The sequence below is a fragment of the Oryctolagus cuniculus genome, chromosome 7 (genome assembly GCF_964237555.1).
Source record: "Oryctolagus cuniculus chromosome 7, mOryCun1.1, whole genome shotgun sequence".
In the NCBI taxonomy this organism is placed as follows: domain Eukaryota; kingdom Metazoa; phylum Chordata; class Mammalia; order Lagomorpha; family Leporidae; genus Oryctolagus; species Oryctolagus cuniculus.
This window is the reverse complement of record NC_091438.1, coordinates 70,065,124-70,091,031: the sequence shown is the minus strand read 5'-3', so window position 1 is coordinate 70,091,031 and position 25,908 is coordinate 70,065,124. Positions and strand designations below refer to the sequence as shown.

At 40.9% G+C, this 25,908-nt stretch overlaps 1 protein-coding gene across 5 annotated transcripts in view; it reads right to left on the bottom strand.

Annotated features, from left to right (window-relative positions):
• DBT (dihydrolipoamide branched chain transacylase E2) overlaps nucleotides 1–18,679 on the bottom strand; it is a 48,747-nt gene extending 30,068 nt beyond the window's left edge. For 2 of the 5 annotated variants that reach the window (XM_070077987.1, XM_051857453.2), the window contains exons 1-4: nucleotides 18,545–18,638; nucleotides 17,582–17,784; nucleotides 11,343–11,466; nucleotides 5,425–5,500 (exon numbers count right to left, since the gene is read on the bottom strand). Coding sequence is in view for 1 of the 5 variants with exons in the window: in XM_002715835.5 (XP_002715881.1) it covers nucleotides 5,425–5,500; nucleotides 11,343–11,466; nucleotides 18,545–18,595 (251 nt within the window). In the remaining 4 variants the exon portion in view is untranslated. Of the gene's footprint in view, nucleotides 1–5,424; nucleotides 5,501–6,284; nucleotides 6,350–11,342; nucleotides 11,467–17,581; nucleotides 17,785–18,544 lie in introns of those variants that run through there. The other 3 variants (XM_002715835.5, XM_070077988.1, XM_070077989.1) reach the window with 3 other exon arrangements.
• Nucleotides 18,680–25,908: the final 7,229 nt, after the last annotated feature.

Sequence of the window (25,908 nt, the reverse complement as noted above, 5' to 3'; positions counted from 1 at the left end):
GTCCACTAAGCTGATCAAGTACAGAATCCAGTGGCTACTCGTGAAAGGGAAAACAGAAAGAAAAAGGAATGAAGAAAATAATAGAATCTCAGAGACCTGTGGGACATCATCAGGCATACTAACATACACATAGGTATCTCAAGATGAAAGGAGACAGAAAAGGGCAGAAACAACATTGAATGAAATACTGGCCTAAACCTCCCTAATTTTATTAAACATATGCAAGAAGTTCAGCAAATTCCAAATAGGATAAACTAAAAAAAAAAAAAAAAAAAAAGACACACTTAGACACATTATAATCAAATTGCTGAATGAAACAGAGGGAATCTTGAAAGAACAAGAAAAACCAGCCATTGTGTACAAGGATGTCTCCTAAAACAAACAGATGATTCCTTTTTTATTTACTTATTTTCATTTATTTGAAGGGGATGGAGGGATGGAGACAGAGACAGAGGGAGAAAAAGAGGAGAAGAGAGGAGAGGAGAAAATAGAAGATTTTCCATCTGCTGGTTCACTCCCCAAAAGCCCCTAACAGCCAGGGCTTGACTGGGCTGAAGCCAGGAGCCTGGAAATAAATCTGGGTGTGCCATCTGGGTGGCAGGGACCCAAGTACTTGAACTGTCACCTGCTGCCTCCCAGGGAGCACATTAGCAGGAAGCTGGAATACAAGCAAAGCTGAGACTCAAACCAGGCAATATGATATGGAATGCAGGAATCCTGATATCTTAATCACATGTCCAAATGCCTGCCCTGATTAACAGATGATTACTAATCAGAAACCATGAAGGCCAGAATGCAGTTGAATGACTTGAATGATGTACTGAAAGGAAAATACTGTCATTCAAGAATCATATCTAGTAAAACTATTCTTGAAAACTTAAGTAAAAATGCATTCCCAGCTAAATTGAAACATAAAATTCATCCTGAGTACATTTGCCCTGCAAGAAACACTAAGAAAAATATTTCAGGCTGGAATGAATACATTAGTCAGTAATTCAAATCCACAAAAGGGCATGAAGAGTACCAGTTAAGATAACTTCATGACTAAATAAAAAATGTAAATATATTTTCTTTAAAATTTGTTTTCATTCTACTTGATTTATATGACAACTGCATAAAGTAATACAAAACTATAATGACAGCTTTAGAATGTTTAAAGATGGGCTATAAATGAGAATAATAGTAAAAGGCTGGATTGAGAGGAAGGAACTATCTTAGAGCAAGATTTTTATAAACTATTAATTGACATTAATCCAGTCTGCATTATTTATAATGTTAACTATAATCTTTAGGGTAACCGTAAGCAAATCATTTTTTAAAAACCTAGGGAATAAAAGTGGTACATTATAAATATCTACCTGACACAAAAAAGGGAATGGAGGGAAATACATAAAACATACGAAACCAACAGCAAAATTCAGATAAGCCTTACTTTATCAGTCATTACATTAAATGTAAATAGTGGGGCCGGCGCTGTGGTGCAGTGGGTTAAAGCCCCAGCCTGCAGCACCAGCATACCATACAGGTGACAGTTCAAGCTCCAGCTGCTCCACTTCCAATCGAGCTCTCTGCTATGACCTGGGAAAGCAGTAGAAGATGGCCCAGATCTTTGGGCCCCTGCACCTGTGTGGGAGACCCGGAAGAAGCTCCTGGCTCCTGGTTTCGGATCAGCTCAGCTCTGGATGTCGCAGGATATACGGCCATCTGGGGAGTAAACCAGCAAAATGGAAGACCTCTCTCTCTCTCTGGCTCTATCTCTCTCTGTAACTCTGTCTTTCAAATAAATAAATTAATTCTCTTAAAAAAATGCAAATGGTTTTAACATTCCAATAAAAACGGCAAAGATTGACAGAATGTTTTTTTAAAAAGTAATTCAACTATATATTGTATTTGAAATATATACTTTAGATTCAAAGTAGAAATAAAATTTCAGAGAAAAAAAAAGGTTAGTTAGAAGCAAAAATGATGGGGAAAAGATATGAAATGAAAGTAGTAACCAAAAAAGAGAGGGGGAGTAACTACAATATCATCAGATAAGATAGACTTTAAAACAAAAGCACAAATAGAATCCAAATTTTGTTTAACTTGTCAAAGGTTTTTGAAATCTAAATGTTTTTCTTCTTCTTTTTTTAAGATTTATTTATTTATCTGAAAGGCAGAGAGAGAGAGAGAGAGAGAGGTCTTCCATCTGATGGTTCACTCCCCAGATGGCCTTAACGGCCAGAGCTGTGCCAATCTGAAGCCAGAAGCCAGGAGCTTCCTCCAGGTCTCCCATGCAGGTGCAGGTGCCCAAGAACTTGGGCCATCTTCTACTGCTTTCTCAGGCATAGCAGAGAGCTGGATCAGAAGTGGAGCGGCTGGGACTCAAACTAGCGTCCATGTGGGATGCCAGTGCTGCAAGCTAGGGCTTTAACCCGCTGGCATCCCATATGGGCTTCAACCGGCGCCTATATGGGATGCCAGCACTGTGGGCGGCAGCTTTACCCACTACACCACAGCGCTGGCCTCAATATTTTTCTTCTTTATCCATGTATTTGCTCCTAGACTTTCTAAGAATAAATGAGATTTTACTGTCCTTGATGTAAAATGACATTACCTTTTATTAAGTTATGATTCCCTAAATATTCAAATTTCTATTCTCAGGCTACTCTACTGACAGAATTCCATTTTTTTAGAATTTTACCAAGGAAATACTTCTTTCCCTTGAATTATTTACAGGCACTAAGTTAGAGAATAAACACAAAATTCAAGAAAACTCAATATTTCTTAAAGGCCTTCTGAAAAATGAATTAAATGGCTTATTTCTTATTTAAAACCTATTATATTTCATTAAGAATGAAGTTATTGGGGCCAGCTCTGTGGTGACATAGGCTAAGCCTCCACCTGTGGTGCCAGCATCCTATACGGGTGCTGGTTTAAGTCCCAGATTTTCAACTTCCAATATAGCTTCTTTCTAATGCATGCTGGGAGGCAAGAGATGATCACTCCAGTGCTTGGGCTCCTGCCACCCACATGGGAGACCTGGATGGAGCTCCTGGCCCTAGCTCTGGCCTGGCTCAGCCCTGACTATTGTGAACATTAGGTTTCAGGGGAGTAAACCAGAGGATGGATGAGCTTTCTCTCTTTCCCTCTCTCTATTACTGTCTTTCAACTAGATGAAAATAAATGAACATTTAAAAAAAAAAATAAGAGGCACTGACTAATAGTCAACACAGGTAAAAGTAGAGAACACAGGTAAAACAGTTAATAAGTTTACAGTCAGCCTCCTCTCTTCCATTGTTCTTTCCACAATCCCATAACACACTACAGATTAAATCGTAAGGTATGTTTATGTTGTTACAGTTCTTCTCTAACTTACAAGTGCAAGAAAAAATGTTCAGGAGGCTGAATATAATTCCTTCCTACTTCCTTCTACTTATGTGAAAGGCAGAGAGAAAGAGAAGGGAAGAGAGAGAGAGAGAGAAAAAGAGAGAGAGAGAACAAGTGAGCACAACAGCCAGGGCTGGGCCAAGAATCCAGGAGCCTGGAACTCCCATGTGGTGGCAGCGACCCAAGTACTTGAGCCATCACCTGCTGCTTCCAAGGGTGCACATTAGCAGGAAGCTAGAATTGGAAGCAGAGCTGGCACTGGAACCCAGGCACTCTGCCACAACATGCAGGTATCCCAAGTGGCATCTTACCTTCTGCACCAAATGCCAGTCCCAGAATCAGATTCTCAAAAGGGTCTTTAACATTAAAAAACTATGGAAGGAGGGGCTAGCATTGTTGCACAGCATGCTAAGGCACAGCTTGCGACATCAGCATCTCATATTGGAATGCTAGTTCAAGCCCTAGATGCTCCACTTCCACCCAGCTCCCTGCTAACATATCTGGGAAGCAGCAGATGTTGCTGCAAGTGTTTGGACTCCTGCCACCCATGTGGGAGACCTGCATGGGATTCCTGGGTTTGACTTTGTCCAGCCCCAATTGTTGCAGGAGTTTGGGGAATAACTAGATGATGGAAGACCTCTCTCTCTCTGCCACTGTGCCTTTCAATTAAATAAGTCAATTAACTAAAAAAAAAAAAAAAAAAAAAAAAAAAAAGCTATGAAAGGAAAGTATCTCTTATTGTAAATTGTTACTTTTAAAACCTTTAAAACTTAGTTCAGCATGAAGAAATGTTTTTCTTCCACAAAGTGAAAGAAAGAAAAGGGGTAGAGACTGACTAAGGGGGTAACGGACTTTTTATTTTTGTTACAGGCCCATATTTTGAGTTTTTTTTTTTTTTTTAACAGGCAGAGTGGACAGTGAGAGAGAGAGAGAGAGAGAGAAAGGTCTTCCTTTGCCGTTGGTTCACCCTCCAATGGCCACTGCAGCCTGTGTGCTGTGGCCAGCGTACCACGCTGATCCAAAACCAGGAGCCAGTGCTTCTCCTGGTCTCCCATGGGGTGCAGGGCCCAAGCACTTGGGCCATCCTCCACTGCACTCCCGGGCCATAGCAGAGAGCTAGCCTGGAAGAGGGGCAACCGGGACAGAATCTGGCGCCCCAACCGGGACTAGAACCTGGTGTGCTGGCGCCACAAGGCGGAGGATTAGCCTATTGAGCCGCAGAGCCGGCCACATTTTTTTGTTCTCAAAAATTATTTTTTGATTCATGCCTTTTGTTATTTGGCCATTCTCTAAACAAACAGGCATACTCATAACATAATGTAAGTCAAATATCCATTTTTACTAAAGTCATTTTCAGTATTGTAAAGAGAGCGTAGATTAGATGATGATATTAACATAGTTTGGAAGGAAAATGTACATTCATACATTAAATGCTTCTAAAGACATGATTTTGAAACAATTTATTATCTATCAGAGATTCAATTCTCTCTTTTTTTAAAAAAAAGATTTATTTAATTATTTTGAAGGTCAGAATTAGAGAGGGAGATCTTCCATCTACTGGTTCACTCCCAGATGGCCACAATGGCTACTGCTGGGCCATGTAGAAGCCCAGAGCTTCATCCAGGTCTTCCACATGGGTGGCAGGACCCAAACACTTGGGCCACCTTCCACTGCTTTCCCCAGGCTATTAGCAGAGAGCTGGATTGGATGCAGAGTACCTGGGATATGAACCAGCACCCACATGGAATGCCAGCCTTGCAGGCAGCAGCTCTACCTGCTGCACCACAATGACAGTACTGTGATTCATTTCTCTTTTCAGGTTAAAGTGAGGGGTGGACAGAAAATGGATTAAAAAACAAAACAAAACAAAACAAAAGTTATTAAGAAACCATATAAAATGTCTTGATACATGATACATTTTCACCAGAGTATTGTCAACACAAAGTAACTGCACCTGATTGCTCTGATAAAAGCATCATATATTATGTAAAAAAGTTTCTCAATTTAAATTGATTATTTTAAATTTATATAAAAATTTTTTTCAGATTAACTTACCATTCTTTAACAGTTACTTCTCTAATCCCTTCTCCAATGTCTGAGAGTTTGAACTGAACAATCTGTCCATGTAGAGCTTCAAAAACAAATGAAAAATGATTTTATTAAATATGTAATTCATTACTAATAGATGATTTTACATCTAAATTCAAATAATGCTTTCAAGCAGAGGCTGAAATGGCTCTATCTTACAAATACACATATTTTATAACTTTTAAAAGCATAGCCATTATTTATAACTATCAGAGATTTAAATTAGTTATTCCATGACACAGATGTACTGACACTGCCATAGAACTTATATTTTCCAATTTCCAAAATAATATTCTTTTACAGGGCTATGGGAGGCTCTACTAATAACTTAATGAGATTTTGAAACAACTGTAATGAACAGAAAATAGAACAAAAATTACATAGAGATCCAGCTGAATATTCTTGTTTCATTATGAAACTGTAATAACCATTTACAGCTTGCTCTCAATTCTCTTTTGACTTTACACAACTATTCTTGTCACTAGTGGTTAAAAATCAAACTGTTCTATAGCAGACATGATGGAAAATTCTTGTATGTTCCAACTATGTTCTGACCACTTATCCCTAAAACTTCTTTCCTCTTTCTGCCCCTTTACCCAAAAGAGAAAGATTTTTTGGGCAACAGAAGGCATGAATGGATGCTTTTACTTTTCTAAGTTAAAAAACGGCTTTGAATCTGTTCAGTAGTCCTCCTTTATTTTTAGTCTGCTATTAAATATGTTTGCTTATAAAATATATAACAAATTGATCAAACTGTAAAATTTTCTTTAATAAAGAAGAGGAGATAATAGTAAAGAAATATATTTTTATATGGATATATTAGGTACCTCTTATTTCCTCTCTAGTAAGTTGGGCTCTCTCACAGTCTGCTGCTCAGAGTATAAACTGGAGTCTTTCTGAAAAGGAGTTTGTCATTAAGTATCAAAAACCTTAAAAGAAATTTTTTTTGAAGTCCACATCTTTGACTCCATAAGTAGTTCCACTTTTAAGACTTTTCATCTAAGGAAATAATTAAAGAGGTACACAAAGTTTGTGCTCAAGAGTGGTTACCACAGGGTTATACTGAAGAACAGAAATCAATACAAGTAACCAAAAAATGACCAGTAAATACACCATGGCACCTTATACAAAGCAATATTGTGAAAGAACAGCAAGAAACTGGAAATATGATGGTGCAAAGTCGGATCAAGGAACAACAGTTTTTATACGGCTGAGGAGGATAGCATATGTGGCAAGAAATCAGTCCATATTTGGAAAGGCTGAGGTGTTTGGAGCTTATCCTAAGGGTTATCAGGAGGCAGTAGTAAATTAATATAGTCAAATTCTTTGCAACTGTCCCAACTAGAGGTAGAGTCATTTCGCCACTTCTTAAACCTGTGCTAGCCTGTGACTTGTTTTGGACAAACAAAACAGCAGAAGTGAAGTTGTGCAAGTTCAGGAGCCTAGGGGCCTCAAAGATCCTCACAACTTCTACCTTCACCTTTTGGAATGCAGCTCTGAGATCTCCACGCAGGGACACCGATCTATTTTATTAGAATATGAAATGCCATGGAGATGAGCCATGAGATGCCCCAGCTGAAAATCAGTATCAATTGTCAGCCACGTGAGTGAGACCACTTTGGATCTTCCATCCAGGTGATCCTCTAGAAAGCAGTCAATTTAGTGAGCCCAGGTGAAACCAGCAGAAGAACCACCTAGCCAACCCACAGAAGCCTTAGAAGTAATCACCACTGTTTTATCCACTAAATTGTGGGGTAGTTTATAATTCAGCAATAAGGCCGGCGCCGCGGCTCACTAGGCTAATCCTCCGCCTAGCGGCGCCGGCACACCGGGTTCTAGTCCCGGTCGGGGCGCCGGATTCTGTCCCGGTTGCCCCTCTTCCAGGCCAGCCCTCTGCTGTGGCCAGGGAGTGCAGTGGAGGATGGCCCAGGTGCTTGGGCCCTGCACCCCATGGGAGACCAGGAAAAGCACCTGGCTCCTGGCTCCTGCCATCGGATCAGCGCGGTGCGCCGGCCGCAGCGCGCTGGCCGCGGCGGCCATTGGAGGGTGAACCAACGGCAAAGGAAGACCTTTCTCTCTGTCTCTCTCTCTCACTGTCCACTCTGCCTGTCAAAAAAATAAAAAAATAAATAAATAAATAAATAAATAAAAAAAATATAATTCAGCAATAACTGATACAAGAGTCAGACATGTGGCACTGCTACCTTTAACGCCATTATCCCATATGAGCACTAGTGTGAGTCCCAGGTGCTCTGGCTTCCAATCCAAGTACCTGCTAATGAGCCTGGGAAAGCAGTGCAAGATAGCCCAAGTGCTTGGACCTTTACCACCTATGTAAGAAACTGGAGGGAGTTCCAGGCTCCTGGTTTTGGCCTGACCCAGCCCTGGCTGTTGTGATCATTTGGGAGAGTAAACCAGCAGATATAAGATATCTCTCCCTCTCCCTGACTCTTCCTCTAATTCTGCCTTTCAAATAAGTAAATCAATCATGGGAAAACAACAACAACAACACAGAGTCCCATCTACAATATCAGATCTGTGACTTTAAGCCTATCATTTCAGGAAAAAAAAAATCTGTGCATGGTGGATAAGGTTGGGAAGGGAATGGCAGAAGCAAAATGAGGCAGGGGAAGCAAGGGTCTACTGAAGGTAAGCAACCAAAGTACGGAGTATATCCTTACATAAAGTACATTCAGATGTGGTTTGGAGCTTATTTTTAGATATTTTTCAAAGCTTACTGAAAAGGATAAGACAAATTTAAGAAACATAAGAAGGTAGTTCATAAAGTTTGTGGAAAATGGACTGAACAGATAAGGCTGTTTTGGTGCCACAATTTTTGAAACTGATGCATGATTTTTGATAATGCACAATTTCCGTGAACTTCTAGAAGATCCCTTGTATGAAATGTAAAATTGATCAGGTTTTGGTAAACAATATGATGTGAGAGAGGAGTCACGCTGACTACAGGTTTCCAGCTTGACTCATTGATTTAAGCAATACAGGAAGAAGAGGAAATTTGTATAAAACTGAGTTTGAGGAGTTTGAGTTATACATGCGATATTGAAATGGAGATACATAGCAACAATTGGTGAGGTCTGAGAGCTACAGATTCAGAACGTTCAATATGTAGTAGGTGAAGGTATATCTGTAAAAGTGACACAAGAAGATGGGAGGGCCAAGGATAGGATCCTACAAAAGACTGAAATTTAGGAGAGAAACAGGGGCCTGGGTTGTGCAACATGTTGGGCCACCACTTGCAACACTGGCATCCCACATCAGACTGCTAGTTCAAGCCCCAGCTACTCTTTTTTTTATCCAGCTTACTGCTAACCTGCCTGGGAAGGTGGCAAAAGATGGCCCAAGTACTTGGGCCCCTGTCAAGTATGTGGGAGACTAGGATGGATTTCTTGGCTCCTGGTTTCAGCCTGGCCGAGATTGGCTGTTGAGATCATTTGGGAAGTGAACCAGACGATATAAGATCCCTCTTCTCTGTCTCTCCTCCCTCTCTGTTGCTCTTTCAAATAAATAAATCTTTTTTTAAAAAAGAGGGAAAAACACACAAGATGAAGAATGATCAAGGCTGGCATTGATGCAATGGGTCAAGCTGTTGCCTGCAATGCCAATTTGAGTTTCAGCTGCTCTACTTCCAATCTAGCTCCTTGCTAAGGCACCTAGGAAAGCAGCAGCAGAACACTTAAGTGCTTGGTTGGGCTCTTGCTACCCATGTGGGAGACCTGAATGGTGTTCCAGGCTCCTGGCTGTGGCCTGGACTATAGTTGGCTGTTGTAGCCATCTGGAGAGTGAACCAATAGATTGAAGATTTTTGCTCTCTCTGTAACTGTGCCTTTCAAATAAATAAATCAATCTTAAAAAAACAGGAATCTTTAAAAAAAAGAAATCAAAACAGTGATCAGTGTTGAGCACTGGAGCCAGGACAACGAGAGAGAGAGAGAGAGAATATGAGTGTCTAGAGGAAGTATGTACTAAATACTTCACATATTTTAATTTATTTAATCCACCCAGGTATAAGGATCTTTGTTTTGATTATTGATATATCCCAGCTACCTCAACTACTGCCTTGGCACATAGCAGGCGATCAATAAGTATCTGTTGTTGAATGAATAAATTCTTATTATACAATGAGCTAAATATTATGAATGCTTCCATTTTGAAAATGATGAAACTGAGAAAACTTAAATAACTTGCTCAGTTACACAGCTAGAAACTGGCAAACCAGGAACCCAAGTAGCCTGGAATTAGTGGATCCAGGAACTCAAAGGTCATGATAAATGATCAGAGGCTGTAGAAGGAAGCTGGAGTTTCTGTTTGAATAGCTTCTAGCCCAACAACAACAACAACAAAATTAACTTTTAAAAAATACAGATATTTTTTAAAAAAAGTGAAAATAAGGTTTACATGCCTTAGGCTGAGGTAAAGGAAGGCAGATAAAAAACATGGAGGGGCCAGCTCTGCGGCATAGCAGGTAAAGCTGCCACCTGCAGTGTTGGCAGCCTATGTGGGCACCAGCTCGAGACCCAGCTGTTCCACTTCTAATCCAGTTATTCAGTTCTCTGCTGTGGCCTGGGAAAGCAGTTGAAGATGGCCCAAGTGCTTGGGCCCCTGCACCCATGTGGGAGACCCAGGAAGAAGCACCTGGCTCCTGGCTTCAGAATGGCCCAATTCCAGTTATTGCAGCCATTTGGGGAGTGAACCAGCGGATGGAAGACCTGTCTCTCTGTCTCTGTCTCTGTCTCTCTCTCTCTCTGTAATTCTGCCTTTCAATAAGTAAATAAATCTTAAAAAAAAAAAAAAAAAAGCATGGAGGGGCTGGCACTGTGGCAAAGCAGATAAAGCCACCACCTGCAGTGCCGGCATCCCATATGGGCACCGATTTAAGACCTGGCTGCTCCACTTCTGATCCAGCTCTCTGCTATGGCCTGGGAAAGCAGTACAAGATGGCCCAAGTCCTTGGGCCTCTGAACCCATGTGGGAGACCTGGAAGAAGCTCCTGGCTCCTGGCTTCAGATTGGCACAGCTCTGGCTGTTGCAGCCAATTTGGAGGTGAACCAGCAGATGGAAGACCTCTCTTTCTCTCTGCCTCTTCTTCTCTCTCTGTGTAACTCTGACTTTCAAAAAAATAAATAAATCTTAAAAAAAAAAAAAAAGCATGGAGAAATTGAACTCAAGGGTGATATCTGCACGGAATTCCCTATTTTTCCCTGTGAGCACAGAGTAAGGCCCTATTATCTGTCCAAAGCTTAGCCATATAACAGAAGTCTAGGGTCCTTTATCAGGGTTTTAAACAGAACATCAGAAAAAAATGTTCTTATGCCCTTGCCAAATCAATCTTCAAGTTCTTTATAGAGAGTAGAAAAAGTTGGGCAAAAGGTAAGTAAAGCATAATAGCAGGAAACTTTCTGTTCAGGAGTGTTTAAGACTGGTTTCATCAGACCATGTTAAAATCACAGATTAAGTGCTTCATTCACCAAACAATACCATGGTGTGTACAATGACACAAAGACACTTCTATTAAGTCTATGATTTATGTTGACTGAGAAGGTCATATCAATGCTAACTATTGCATTTAGATGAGTCAGATGATAAAGAATAGATGGCCCAACACAACCCAATTCTAACATTATGAAGACACAAGTATTAAGAAAAGTATGTGAAAGGTGACAGGGGAAGGAGAAGTTAGGGGCTGGGAGTGTAGGAGTGGAGGCAAGAAAAAAGAAAATGGGTAATGGATAGACATGGAGAGAGTCAGGGCAGAAGTACGTGGGGTTCAGGGCCAGCATTTTTTACTTTGATGAATCTTTGATTACTAAGTACTGAATAAGATATAACACATTACTTTATATATGTTATCTTGAGATCATACTTACCAGCGGTCGTTTTCAGCAAGTGATGTGGATGACTGTAGTTGAATGAAGGATAACCGAAGAAATACACACATTTTGGCTTCAAAACATGAACAATACCACGTGTTTGAAAAGAGCGAACACAAATCTACAGGTGAGAAAACAAAATGTAAAAGTATTTATAAATGAACTTATGGATTATTTAAGTATGTATTGAATTTCAATTCCATTATTTAGTAAGACAATTGCTAACACAATATAAATATGAAATTACCTAAGCCAAAACCAGAATACTTCGTAGCAATGACAATTTATGAAGTATATGACAGTTTCTGAAGTATGGTATCTATATTTCTAAGAAGTCAAAGAAATTCAAACCCTAGCCTACACAGAACATTTTGTTATTCTTTTGTTTGTAATACTGTAACTTCAGAGTCAAATTTGTTCATATGTTTGTGATCCTTGACCAAAATTCCTTATGAAAGTGTTTTTAACAATATGTTCTGTATAAACAAACACACCAGCCCATATCTTAAGCAATTAGACTTCCTGAAATACAACTAAAAAACTCTGAAGTAACTGTTAGCAAGTGAAGATACTAGAAAACATGTATAATTTCTACTCAGATTTTTTGTATCATACTTTATAGTAGACTCTTTAGATTTAACTATTTTATATGATACTTTAGCATAATGTAATGCTATAGAAATGAGTGGTCCTGAATGTATTCAAGTCTATATTAAAATCTAACTACTTAAAAACTACAGTATCATATCTTGAAAGTTAAAATTCACTGTTGCTAATATTAATACCTGATTAGCTAAATCATACTTTTAACAAAAACTATAGAAATTCCTAACCTTCTGGTATGTATTTGAAATTCTTTCATTTATTCAGGAGACAGTCACTTTTACTTTACCAAAAAGGGTATCAGGGGCTGGTGTTGAGACGTAGGGTAAAGCTGCTGCCTGCAACGCCAGCATCCCACATGGGTGCCAGTTCATGTCCTGGCTGCTGCACTTCTGATCCAGCTCCCTGCTAACGGCTTGGGAAAACAGCAGAAGATGGCCACCCACCACCCACAAGGGAGACTGATGAAGCTCCTGGCTTGGCCTGGCTCAATACTGGCCATTGCAGCCACTTGAGGAGTGAACCAGCAGACGGAAGACTTTGCTCTGTCTCTCCCTCTCTCTTCTGTAACTCTTTCAAATAAATAAATAAATCTTTAAAAAAAAAACAAAAACAAGAATTACCCAAACACACAAATAAGTTTATCAGTACATTAGTGGCAATTAGTCCTTAAATTCTAAAGTTATACTACATTATAATATACATTATATATTCTAGTTACATTTAATACATATTCATAAATATGAATTTTTATGATGGTAAATAATATAAAACAAAAAATTTGGTTAATGTATAGGAACAATACATTTAAACAACTGATTTCTCACTGAATTTCTAAATTGTTATACTTTAAAAAAAAGGCTTGTAGCTTTTAAATAAATTATTTATTTTTTTTTTTTTTGACAGGCAGAGTAGATAGAGAGAGAGAGAGACAGAGAGAAAGGTCTTCCTTTTTCCATTGGTTCACCCCCCAATGGCTGCTGCGGCTGGCGCACCGTGTTGATCCGATGGCAGGAACCAGGTGCTTCTCCTGGTCTCCAGTGCGGGTACAGGGCCCAAGCACTTGGGCCATCCTCCACTGCACTCCCAGGCCATAGCAGAGAGCTGGACTGGAAGAGGGGCAACCGGGACAGAATCCGGCGCCCCGACCGGGACTAGAACCCCGTGTGCCGGTGCCGCAAGGCAGAGGATTAGCCTATTGAGCCACGGCGCCGGCCCTTTTAAATAAATTTTTAAAATTACTTATCTTTCAGTTTTTATTTGAAAGGAAGAGACACACATAGAAAGAGAAGGGTGGAGAGTGAGAGAGGTAAAGAGTGACAGAGAGACAGAGAGTTAACAAGCAAGCTCTTCCATCTGCTAGTTCACTCTCAAATGCCTGCAACAGCCAGGGCTGAGCCAGGCTGAAGCCAGGAGCCTGGAGTTCAATCTGGGTCTCCCATGTGGGTGGCAGGGACCCAAGTATTTAAGCCATCATTTGTTGCCCCCTAGGGTACACATTAGCAAGAAGCTGGATCAGAAGCGGAGTAGCTAAGACTCAAGCCAGGCATTCCAAAATGGGTTGCATGCACCCCTAGTGGCACCTTAACTACTGCACCAAATGTCTACCTCATATCACTGATTTCTGAAGGCAAAATAAACTGAAGATACTTTTCCTAAAACATAAATACTTTTAAATCATGCATTTTAGCTTTACTTTAAAAAGATCATTCTAAATCAAATAATCTTTAGGATACCTATATTTTTTTCTCATTAACATTCAGGAAACATCAAGCCTAACAAAAATTACAGTTGATAGCTTAAAACTTAGGAGACAGTGAAAGACTTTTATTCCAAATACCCCCACTCTGTCTGTCCTTCCTTTCTCCTTCAACTCCCACAACTCAAGTTCTGGGTCAACACCATAATCAAAGGAGAAAATCAACTTTTGCTTCCTTTGTCATGAAATTTCAGGACAGTAAGTGAAAGTTCTGAAGTACATAGATTGACTTTCATTTAGATTACATAGTTTATATTTTTAAAACATTTAATAGAAAATTAGGGGCCGGCGCCGTGGCTCACTTGGTTAATCCTCCGCCTGTGGCGCTGGCATCCCATATGGGCGCCGGGTTTTAGCCCTGGTTGCTCCTCTTCCAGTCCAGCTCTCTGCTGTGGCCTGGGAGTGCAGTGGAGAATGGCCCAAGTGCTTGGGCCCCTGTACTCGCAAGGGAGACCGGGAGGAAGTGCCCGGCTCCTGGCTTCGGATCGGCATAGCTCCGGCATTTGCAGCCATTTAGGGGGGGTGAACCAACAGAAGGAAGACCTTTCTGTTTCTTTCTTACTGTCTAACTCTGTCAAAAAAAATTAAACTACTAGAAGGTTCTACTTTTGCAACACAACTATTTTTTAATTATTTATCTTATTTATTTGAAAAGTAGGGAGACAGAGAAACAGAGAGATCTACCTGCTGATTGCTTTCCCAAATGCCTCCAATAGCCAGTGCTGGGCCAGGCTGAAGTCAGGAGTGCTTGCTTGGGTTTGGCTTTGGCTCCTGATTCCAGCTTCCTGCACAGCCTGGGAGGCAGCAGTAATGGTAATGTCTCAAGTAACTGGGTTCCTCCTACCCACCAGGAGACTGGGGATTGCATTCAAACTGCTGGTTTCAGCCCTGGCCCAGTCCTGGTGATTGAGGGCATTTGGGGAGTGAACTAGCAGATGGAGAACTCCTTCTGTCTCTCCGTGTCTCTCTTCCTCTCAGATAAATTTTTTTAAAAATTTAATTCAAAATAAAAAATTAAAAAAAAATTTTTTAATTTAAATTAAAAATTTAATTCAAAATAAAAAACTTTTGTGAAGTTGCTGAATAGATGGATTTAAAAAGCAACAGGGGTCCGGTGCTGCGGCACAGCAGGTAAAGTCGGCGCCTGCAGTGCTGGCATCCCATATGGGCGCTGGTTTGAGCTCCAGCTGCTCCACTTCCCATCCAGCTCTCTGCTATGGCCTGGGAAAGCAGTGGAAGATGGCCCAAGTCCTTGGGCCCCTGCACCTACATGGGAGACCCAGAAGAAGCTCCTGGTTCCTGGCTTTGGATCAGCGCAGCTCCAGAAGATGCAGCCAACTGGGGAGTGAATCATCGGATGGAAGACCTCTCTCTCTGCCTCTACTTCTCTCTCTGTGTAACTCTGACTTTCAAATAAATAAATAAGTAAATCTTAAAAAAAAAGTCAATGTGTAAACTTGTTAAAAAAAATAAAAAAGCAACAGCAAGGAAGATAAAATAATTTTTCTAACTAGAGAAGGTATTTTTATTTCTAGACATGGACTATTGGTTTAGTACATAAAACATAAGGCTTATTAAAAACCTCCAGCTTAAAAATACATGCTTACAGAATTACTAATTCCATATTTTTTTAAATCCGAGGCAATTTTTAATTCATCTGAGAACAAATACTTATAAACACTCAAGGGACCCTCTGTCTCAATTTGCCTGAGGCAATGGTAGTTTACCCTTAGTGACTCAGGTAATCATTAATAATTCAATATCTATAACCAGGACATACAAAAAAAATAGGAGATGAAAAGGCTCACCAGATTAGCATAACAAAATAATAATAATTCAATGGGGCAGTTGCTGAGCACTCCTAAATATCCTAAGATACCATGCTAAGTTGAAAATTCAAAGCTAAATAAAATGCATTATACAGTTCTTGAATTCAAAGTACATATGCTTTACCACAGGCAAACAAATTCCATAGAAAAAATTCAACATGATAAAGTTTCATTAATTAAGAGTCAAATGCATGATGTCCTAGGAAGAGAAAATACAACATAATAAGGCCTTCCTGATAACCAACTACATATGATAACAACTACAAGGTAAGACCTCTTGTTGCTTGCAATTTTTTAATAAAAGATGGACAAAATAACTTTTTTCTGAGTCATTCAACAAATACTGATGAGCACCTACAATGTGCCAGGTATTTGGGATTGTAGAGAGAACAAAAGTGATGAAAATGACAGGCCCGGTTAAAGCTAAAAAGACAAGTAGAAAGGGGATTTTACAGTGCATTAAATGGGGGCAACAGAGTATGTTGAGGGGACCTAAAGGAAGGGAACCTAGCTGGAGAAACTTATGTTGAAGTAAGACCAGCAGGATGAATGGGAGTAATCCTAAAGATGAGGTGTGTTGCAGGTAAGGCCACAGGGGAGTAAGGCAAGAGTCTTGAGAGCAGAGCAAATACATATGCAAATATCTGGAGTCAAGAGAGAGTACAGTGTGTGCTCAAGTAATTCCAGTTGTTCAAAAGAGTGCTTGTGTAGCTAGGTGTGGAGCAAGGCTAGGGAAGTGTCACAATTGTGGCCAGGATGGGTAGATCATAAACTGTCTCACAGTTATATGAATTTTAGACATCTTGCTGAGGGCAGTTTTAAGCAAGAAAATGACATTATCTTGCTTTAAAATTTTATTTAAGGTATATAAATGTCATGCATTTCATACATACAGATTTAGGGACATAGTGCTGCTTCCCACCCTACCCTCCCTCCTGCCGCTTCATTAAGAAAAATGGACTGGAAAAGCACAAGATGGGAGGCAGAAAATCCAAGTAGGAAGGACCAGGACACCTGCAGTTGAGGGTGTAATGGATGATAGTGACTAGGTTTCTTCAAAAACAATTAAAAACTAGAATCAAGAGAAACAGGTTTTGGGTTCTAGAGTCCAAGGTGTCTTTGAGGTTTATATAGCACACTGGGAGATGGCCACAAGCTAGCTTTCCCAAGTCTCCTTGTGCTAGCAGTGGCCAAGTAACACACCCCTAACCAGTGAATACGCTGCCTTCTTGCCTTGAATATTGAATAAGTTGAGGCAGCTCTCTTGTGACCATAAAGGAAAGGTCAAATGACTGCTGAAATGATGAGCCACTTAATCATTGCCAGCTGTCATTTGATTTCAGATGCTCTATATGCACAGATCCTTACTTCCTATTTACTGACTGGGTTTTTATTACTGGCAGCTGAAAAACACCACATACATGCCTATTAGAGATTTTCAGGGCAGTAGGATGTAGGGGTCTGGAATTGGGAAAACTTGTGAACTTTAGGGAATAATTCCCATACGTGGTAACTACATGCAAAGAAGTGGATGACATAACCCAGAAATGGGAAAACTGCAGAGGGCCCAAGGCCAAAGTCAGAGCCCTTAGAAACTCCAATACAATCATACACTGCTTACTTCCGAGAAACGCCTTCTTAGGTAAGTGCATTGTGTAAACATCACAACATGTGCTGACACAAGCTCCAAGGCTACAAATCTGTACAGCACTTTATCGTTTTGAATACTGAAGCAAATTGTATTTAAACACAGACAAGTACAGTATAAATACTAGGGATAGAAATTTTGCAGCTCCATTTTAATCTTACAGGACTACCAACAAATACTCAAACATGATCCATCATTGAAATGTCATGTGGGGCATGACTATACTTAACAGTTGGGTAGCAAAACAGAGATTAGGACAAAGTGGCTAAAAACATAGGAAGAATAATATTGGAAAGCTGGTGTCACAGAAGCAAAGAATGGAGTCTCCAAAGAGAGGCCAGTCCCTAGTGAGGTTCTGCCACAAAGAGCTCTCTTCTCCTGGTTATTTTCTACTTACCCTTCGATGATTTTAAGTTACACAGTTCCCTCTGGGAACCTTCTCTCTGACTCCCAAGTGCACCATAAGTGTCCACTGCTTTGTATTCCTTTAGCTCCACGCACTTGTTCCATCACAGAATTTATCATGCTGGGCCGTAATTAATTACTTGATGTCTATCTCTGTCTCCCTCTCCTCTGTCGATCACCACAAAGTTGTAATCACTGGGAAAGGAAGAGATAGCCTCTGTCTCACTCCCATTTGCCTCCCCAGAACCTAGAACAGTACCAGTACATAGTAGGTTCTGGAAAGATCAGGAGTGGGCTTCCCCGGAAACATTTAGGAAAGGAAAGGGAGCTGTCCAGGAAGAAAAACGTTGGGCAAGTAGGATGAAATTATCATTACTGGCATGGGTCTGTGCTTGATGCTTAGAGCATGGAAGAGGGGAACTACCAGGGAGATGGTGTTGGAACACAACCTGGTAATGAAAGTTTGGAACGATACAGGAGAACAGTACAGCCAAGACCATGAACCTGAAGTCTCCCTCGGTCCTTGGACACTCGCTTGATCGTTCTCTTTCTCTGGGCTGTAAATTCCCTGAGGGTGGGGTCGTATTGCCAGTGGCTGGCACACTGTGGGTGCTCAATAAATGCTGAATGAATTATAGCTGCATTCCCAGCGCTTACCACAATGCCTGGCACCCAGAGAGTGCGCAGGAAAGGCTAGAAGACGCAACGCTAGTTGGGCCTCCGGGCGTGGGCAGAGCAGGAAGGCGACCGAGTTGCGGCCACTAAGGGAAGGGAGTGGGTCTCAGACCCGTGGGCTGTGCACTTTCTCTAGAAGCTTTTTCTTTGCATGCATCCTTCCGCCTTTCCACGCGCGCCCTGTCCGCAGGGCACGCGGAGAAAATAAGCAACGCAAAACTCCCGGATGAGTATGGGCAAATCACTCCTTCCCGGCCTCAGTCGGCCCAAACCTACTTACCAGCAGCCTGGCATTCTTGCTCCAGGTCCTCAGCATACGCGCTGCTGCCATCTTCCCGGAAATGACCTCCGGGCCGTAACTGCAAGAGTGGCCTCCACAGGGTAACCAATAGGGAGATGGGAAAAGCTCCTCCCCCTGAGCGGCCAATGAGGAGCGACGAAACGAGCCTCCCACTTAACAGCCAATCAGGGAGTAGGGAGGCGGGGCTTGCACTAAACCCGGTAGTGTGGCGAACACGGCTCTGAGAGAACCGGTCAGGGAGCAGGAGAAGCAGCGGCGAAGGGCAACCTAAAAGTAATTTCAGAGCTTACAGCTGGGCAAGGTATTGCTGTGCAAGCGCTAGTGCACCAGCAGGAATCGTTTTAGTCCAGTATTGAGGGAAATCGAGAACGATCAGTGCATTCGAAGGAGGGGCACTCATCTGGAGAAAGTCGTGTTGAAAAAACACCCGGGGGTTGAAGCGGAAAACATCCGTCTTCATGCTGTGTTTTAACCGCCTTGATCACACACAACAGTAAATTTCCCGACTTTGTAGCGAGGCTCGGAACCGCGAGTTGTCTGACCAGCCCGTACTGTGGCGCTTCCCAATGACTGGGATTTCTTAGTCCTTTTGGATATTCTGGATCTTATTGAAATTTGCTTCTCATTTTACATTCTATGAAAGAGGAGCAAGTTTCCTTTACGTCTTAAATAAACATGTCTTCACTATTGATTTCCCTTCTTATAGAATGCTGTCAGATGCAACAGACAAGCCCTGGCAACGGAAGTCCTATACGGGTGGCACATACCCTTGATTTATTTGCCTTTTGAAAAAATGTCGTGGAACCGGTAAAAAAAAAAGATCAGACCTTGCTTTAATAAGCAATCTTGCTCAGAACAAATAGGAAACCAATTTATAGAAATGTCCAGGATGGACGACATTTGTCCCATAGTATGGGAATGAAAATCTGCACAAATGTCTAAGGAATTATACACACACACACACACACACACAAAATTCAACATTTTTTATATATGCAACATTACTATAAATCCTCAGCGTTGAAGATTACTGGTTGGAAACAAAACCTCAGGTATTTTACAAATTCACTGATTAATACCCCAATAAGCTTGTTTTGTTTTGTTTTTGGCCTTCGCTTCCTTTCAATGTATGTGCACTAAACTACTGTAAGCAATAAGTGATTACTTTTAACAAAAATCCTGAGCAGAAATCAATTTTTAACTTTAATTTAAAAATTGTATGGGCACTATTCATAGATTTGATAATCACACATGCATGTATTGGTATAAAAAAATAGTAGTTGGGCCTTTGAGGTGAATTATTTTTCTTACCAGGACTGCTATACAGCTGTCTCCCTCCTAACTTTCCCTTTAACTCTACCTTTTCGGAGAAGTATGTATTGATTCAGCTTCTGAGATTATTAAAAAAAAAAACTAGATTACTTATTTCTTTTACTATCTCTTTACTTCAGTATAGATTACCACTTCCAAACTTAGTATAGTATGTGTCCCTATCTTTCTTTTTAGCATCAGGAGATGTGGCACCTATTTACTAATTAATCCTTTCACTTGAACTCAAAAGAACTGACGATCCCATCTTTTCTTTTTCTCCAAAAAAAAAAAAATTAGAAATTATGACCCACCTGTTCCACTCTTAGATATCTACCTAAGACAAATGAAAACATGTGCCCACATAGAGACTTGTACATGACTGATCTTAACATCATACTAGCTGAAAACTAGAAACAACCCAAATGTCCATCAACAGATGAATGAATAAACAAAGCGTGGTCCATCCCTGTTGTGGACTATCATTCATCCTTTAAAATGACTGAAGTGCTGATATATGCTGTAACATGGATGAACCTCAAAAATATGGCTCTAAGTAAAAGAATCCAGATGCAAAGTTCACACATTATTACACAATTCCACGTAGTTAACTAATTTATTTTTCATTTAATTTGAAAGAGAGAGAAAGAGAGAGAGACTGAGATCTTCTATCCCAAATGTCCACAACAGAGCTGGGTCAGGAGCCTGCAACTAAATCCAACTCAGTCCAACCCAATTCCACATGGGAAGCAGTGACCCAAGTAATTAAGCCATCACCTGCTGCTTTCCAGGCTGCACATTAGCAGGAAGCTGGATGGGAAGAGGGGCCAGTAATCAAAATCAGGCACTCTAGTTCAAGATACAGGCATCTTACCCACTGCAAAACACACCTGTCCCCAGAATTCCATTTAAATGAAATCGCCAGAGAAGGTTAATTAATAGAAAGCAAATTAGTTTTAGTTACATAAGAGTATTATGTACTGTAGTACTAATAAATATTAGTTGTATAATGAGATTATATTAGTTTTATTATTAAGTATTAGATGAGTTTTTTTGTTTTTTAAGATTTGTTTATTTGAGAGGTAGAGTTACAGAGAGAGAAGGAGAAACAGAGAGAGGTCTTCCATTTGCTGATTCACTCCCCAAATGGCCACAAGAGACAGGCTGGGACAGGCAGAAGCCAAGAGTGTCATCTGGGTCTCCCACGTGGGTGGCAGGGACCCAAGCACTAGGGCCATCTCCCACTACTTTCCCAAGCACATTAGAATAGAGCTGGATCGGAAGTGAGGCAGCCGGGACACAAAACTGGTGTCCACAAGGGATGACAGTGTCGCAGGTGTCCGCTTACCCACTATGCCACAATACTGGATCTAAGATTAGTGTTAGAAAATAGGTTAGCCTGGGAATAGGCGATGCAAATGGGTAGTTATTACAATGAGATGAGAGAGTTTTTTGGGGTGATGAAAATTTCCCACCACCAGAATGTGATAATGGTCACATAAGTATGCAGTTACCAAGTCATTGAATTGTATACTTTACACAGGTGAATTTTTTTGATATGTAAAATATAACTCCATAAAGTTACTAAAAATTGTGTTAAATGAGCAGGCATTAGACCTAGCACTCAAGCCACAGGTTAAGATGCCATGTCCCATGTTGAAGTGCCTGGGTTCAATACCTGGTTCAGACTCCTGACTTCAGCTTCCTGCTAATGCAGAACCAGGAGGCAGCACTAAGCCACTAAGCTACTAAGCTCAAGTGGTTGGGGTCCTGCCACTCACAAGAGAGACCTACATTGAATTTCTGGCTCCTAGCTTCAGCCTCAGTCCAACTCCAGCTGTTGCAGGGGTTTGGAGAGTAGACCAGTGTATAGAACTCTCCCTCAGTGTGTCTCTCTTTTTTTGTCTGTCTGGCTCTCAAATACATAAACTTTAAATATATACATATTTACAAAAATGTACATATTCACTTGAGAGGCAAGGTGATGGAAAGTGAGAGAGAGAGAGAGAGATCTTCCATCTACTATTTCACTCTCCAAATGGCTGTGTCAGCCAGGGTTGAGTCAAGTGAAAAACCTGTAGCTCTGTCCTGGTCTCCCACAAGTACGTGGGCCATCCTTGGCTGCTTTCCTAGGCACATTAGCAGAGAGCCGAATGAAAAGCAGAGCAACTGAGACTCAAATGAACACTCAGATATGGGGGTCCAGCATTGCAGGCAGCAGCATAGCTTGCTGTGCCACAATGCGAGACCTCCTCCCCAAAGTCTTTTTTTTTAATTGTGCTATATGGTATACATACAAAGGAATAATATAATAGAGATAAGTCACACCTAATGAAATAATAAAATCACTTGAATCCACCACCGAACAATGGAACATTTTCTACTGGTAAAGGTCACTATCTGTTCCTCCTCTGTCCCTGTTCCCCACAAACCCCATAACCCTTATCCTGAATTGTGTGTTTATTGTTCCTTTGTTTCCTAAAGAATTTATGACACATACATATATATAGATCGATGCTAATATATTGTTGACTTTGGCTGGCATTTGAGTCTTATAAAAACGGCACCAAACTGTATGCATCTTTTTGCTAGCAGTTTTTAGGACATTGCAAGTTTATGTATCCATTCTCTTTTTTCTTTTTGCTTTTTTAACTTGACAAGTAGAGTTATAGACAGTGAGACAGAGAGAGAGAGACAGAAAGGTCTTCCTTTTGTTGGTTCCCCCCAAAGGGCCACCAGGCCGGCACTGCACCGATTCGAAGCCAGGAGCCAGGTGCTTCCTCCTGGTCTCCCATTCGAGTGCAGGGGCCCAAGCACCTGGGCCATCCTCCACTGCCTTCCCGGGCCACAGCAGAGAGCTAGACTGGAAGAGGAGCAACTGGGACTAGAACCAGCATCCATATGGGATACTGGTGCCGCAGGCAGAGGATTATCCAAGTGAGCCACGGCACCAGCCCCTCCATTCTCTATTCACTAGACATTTGTGTTATTTCCAGTTTTGCTGTTGTCATCTGTGGCTCTGTAAATACTCCGGATCACTTCTCCTGGTGCATGTTCAAGAATTTCCTTAGGACAGTGCTTCTCATTCATATCAACTGAGGGGTCTGTTAAAATGCAGATTCCAATAATTCTAGGTGGGGCCTCAGATTCTGCATTTCTTTTTTTTTTAAGATTTTATTTTTTTTAGACTTTTTTTTTTTTTTTGACAGGCAGAGTGGACAGTGAGAGAGAGAGACAGAGAGAAAGGTCTTCCTTTTTGCCGTTGGTTCACCCTCCAATGGCCGCCACAGCTGGCGCGCTGCGGCCAGCGCACCGCGCTGATCCAAAGCCAGGAGCCAGGTACTTATCCTGGTCTCCCATGGGGTGCAGGGCCCAAGTATTTGGGCCACCCTCCACTGCACTCCCTGGTCACAGCAGAGTGCTGGAAGAGGGGCAACCGGGACAGAATCCGGCGCCCTGACCGGGACTAGAACCCCGTGTGCCGGCGCCGCTAGGTGAGAGGATTAGCCTGTTGAGCCGTGGCAATGGCCAGATTCTGCATTTCTAACAAGTTCCAGCTGATACAAACTCTATTGGTTAGTCTGCTATATTTTGACTCTTTTTTTTTTTTTTTTGACAGGCAGAGTTAGTGAGAGAGAGACAGAGAAAAAGGTCTTCCTTCCATTGGTTCATTCCCCAATTATGAATTGCAGGCCCACTGCCTTTGCTGATTTTTTTTTTTAAGATTTATTTATTTATTTGAAAGTCAGAGTTACACAGAGAGAAGGTGAGGCAGAAAGAGACAGAGAGAGGGCTTCCATCTGCTGGTTCACTCCCCAGATGGCTGCAACAGCCAGAGCTGCACAGATCCGAAGCCAGGAGCCAGGAGCTTCCTCTGGGTCTCCCACATGGGTTCAGGGGCCCAAGAACTTGGACCATCTTCTACTGCTTTCCTAGGACACACCAGAGAGCTGGATCGGAAATGGAGCAGCCGGGACACGAACTGGCATCCATATGGGATGCCGGCAATGAGGCAGCAGCTTTACTCGCTACACCACACGGCCGCCCCCTGCCTTTGCCAATTTTAAAAGTGGGTTATTCACTTTTTTTATTCTTCACTTGTTTATTTTTTTAAAGATTTATTTATTTATTTGAAAGAGTTACACAGAGAGGAGAGGCAGAGACAGAGAGAGGTCTTCCATCTGCTGATTCACTCCCTAATTGGCAGCAACGGCCAGAGCTATGCCGATCCGAAGCCAGTATCCAGGAGCTTCTTCTGGGTCTCCTACGCGGGTGCAGGGGCCCAAGGACTTGGGCCATCTTCTACTGCTTTCCCAGGCTATAGCAGAAAGCTGGATCAGAAGCAGAGTAGCTGGGATTCGAATGGTGGCCCAAATGGGATACCAGGACTGCCAGCAGCGGTCCCAATGCCTTATTTTTTGATTTAATAAACAACATATGTTTGAAAAATCCAGTCCAGTCTTTAGCACATTGGCTTATTTGGAACCTAGTGGAGTTCTTAACCAATTGGAGAAAAATTCTGGGTAACTGTATAGGTTCAGACTTAGGATGAATGTCTCTGCTAAGGCATTCAGATCCTGTCTCAAAATTCACCTTGCTTCACTTCTCTCCTTGTTATGCTTATATTGAGTTAAAGCACCATTTACAGTACATTTAAGCTTTGTAGGCAATTTAGCTACAAATAAAAAATGTCAGGGTTTCATAGCTCAGCTGTTAAAATTTATAAGCCACAAATACATTAGAAATCTATTCATTTCAAAAAGCTCTCCAGAACAAAGTGTTGACCCAGTCTTCGCATTGTTATTTATCAAAACACATTTAATGTATGAATATCATATCATTACCTGAAGGTGACTAAGGAATATTTGCAATGAGTAAGGCAAAAGATAAAACAAAAATACTCTTTTGATAGGAAGAAGCTAGTTTTCCAGATTAAAAAATAATTGTAACACAATGTCCTATGGCAAACAAATAAGGAAAGACCCAAGAGTCACTTATTACAATATCTAAAGCTGGATATTAGAAAGGTTAACTCCAGATTTCCTTTCTTTGTGTTAATTTAACTCTGATACATGAGTTAAGGCATAAAGCAGGAAGAGTGCAACTGATTCCAAACAACTTGGAACTTTATTGTAAACTTCCCATAAAGAATGGTAACAAATTAGTCCAGTTTTTGTCTTTGAAGATAATTGCTTAGAATGACTGACAACTGTAAAATAAAACATGTTTTATAAGCCAAACCAGTTTACCTAAATATGTGCCCATATACAATATTACGTCAACTATTAACTGAATACTTTTCCATCTTAAAATTTATGGATCCTAAGAACAAACAAAACATACAGTTTTGTTAATACTCTGTAGAGGATTACAAAAGACAAGGATGATAAGTTACAGACAAAGAAATAAATTACTGATTGCCATCCCTAACAGTATTGTTTAAAGAATTAGCATTTATAGTATTGCCTAATTTGTATCTGGTGACATATGTAAAAACACACTTCTCAACTGGGTTTCTAAATATTTTTGTATGTAATTTTAAAAGTCAATTACCAATGGCAATTTCAAAATGCATTTTTTTTTTATAAAATATTTATGGTTTTATGTGTCAGAGTCTCACATTCTAGATTTAATTAAGATAGGTGTAAGGATAACAAATAGGCATACATATATATTAAAAAAAACGCACCTTAACTCTAAACTGCCAGGCCTTTCAACCGTACATAAATCTCCAGTCTTGTTGAAGTGTACTGAGTTAGGAGTTAGGTGCTGTCTTCACTGCAGAGACAGAGGTGAGGATAAAAGTAAGCAGGGCAAGATGAAAAGGGAAATAATCAAGGATAAGGCTATGCAAGAAATAAACACCAAGAAACCTGAGTGTTGTTCAACAAAATACAGCAGCAAGAAAAAAATTAACTTTATATTGGGATTTAATCAAAACACAAGCAGAATTAAGAATCTAGCTGTGGTTTCTGCTGTAGCCGGATACGAATTCTGTTAGTGGCAGTGTCTAGTGGAGTCGCAGAGCTTGTACT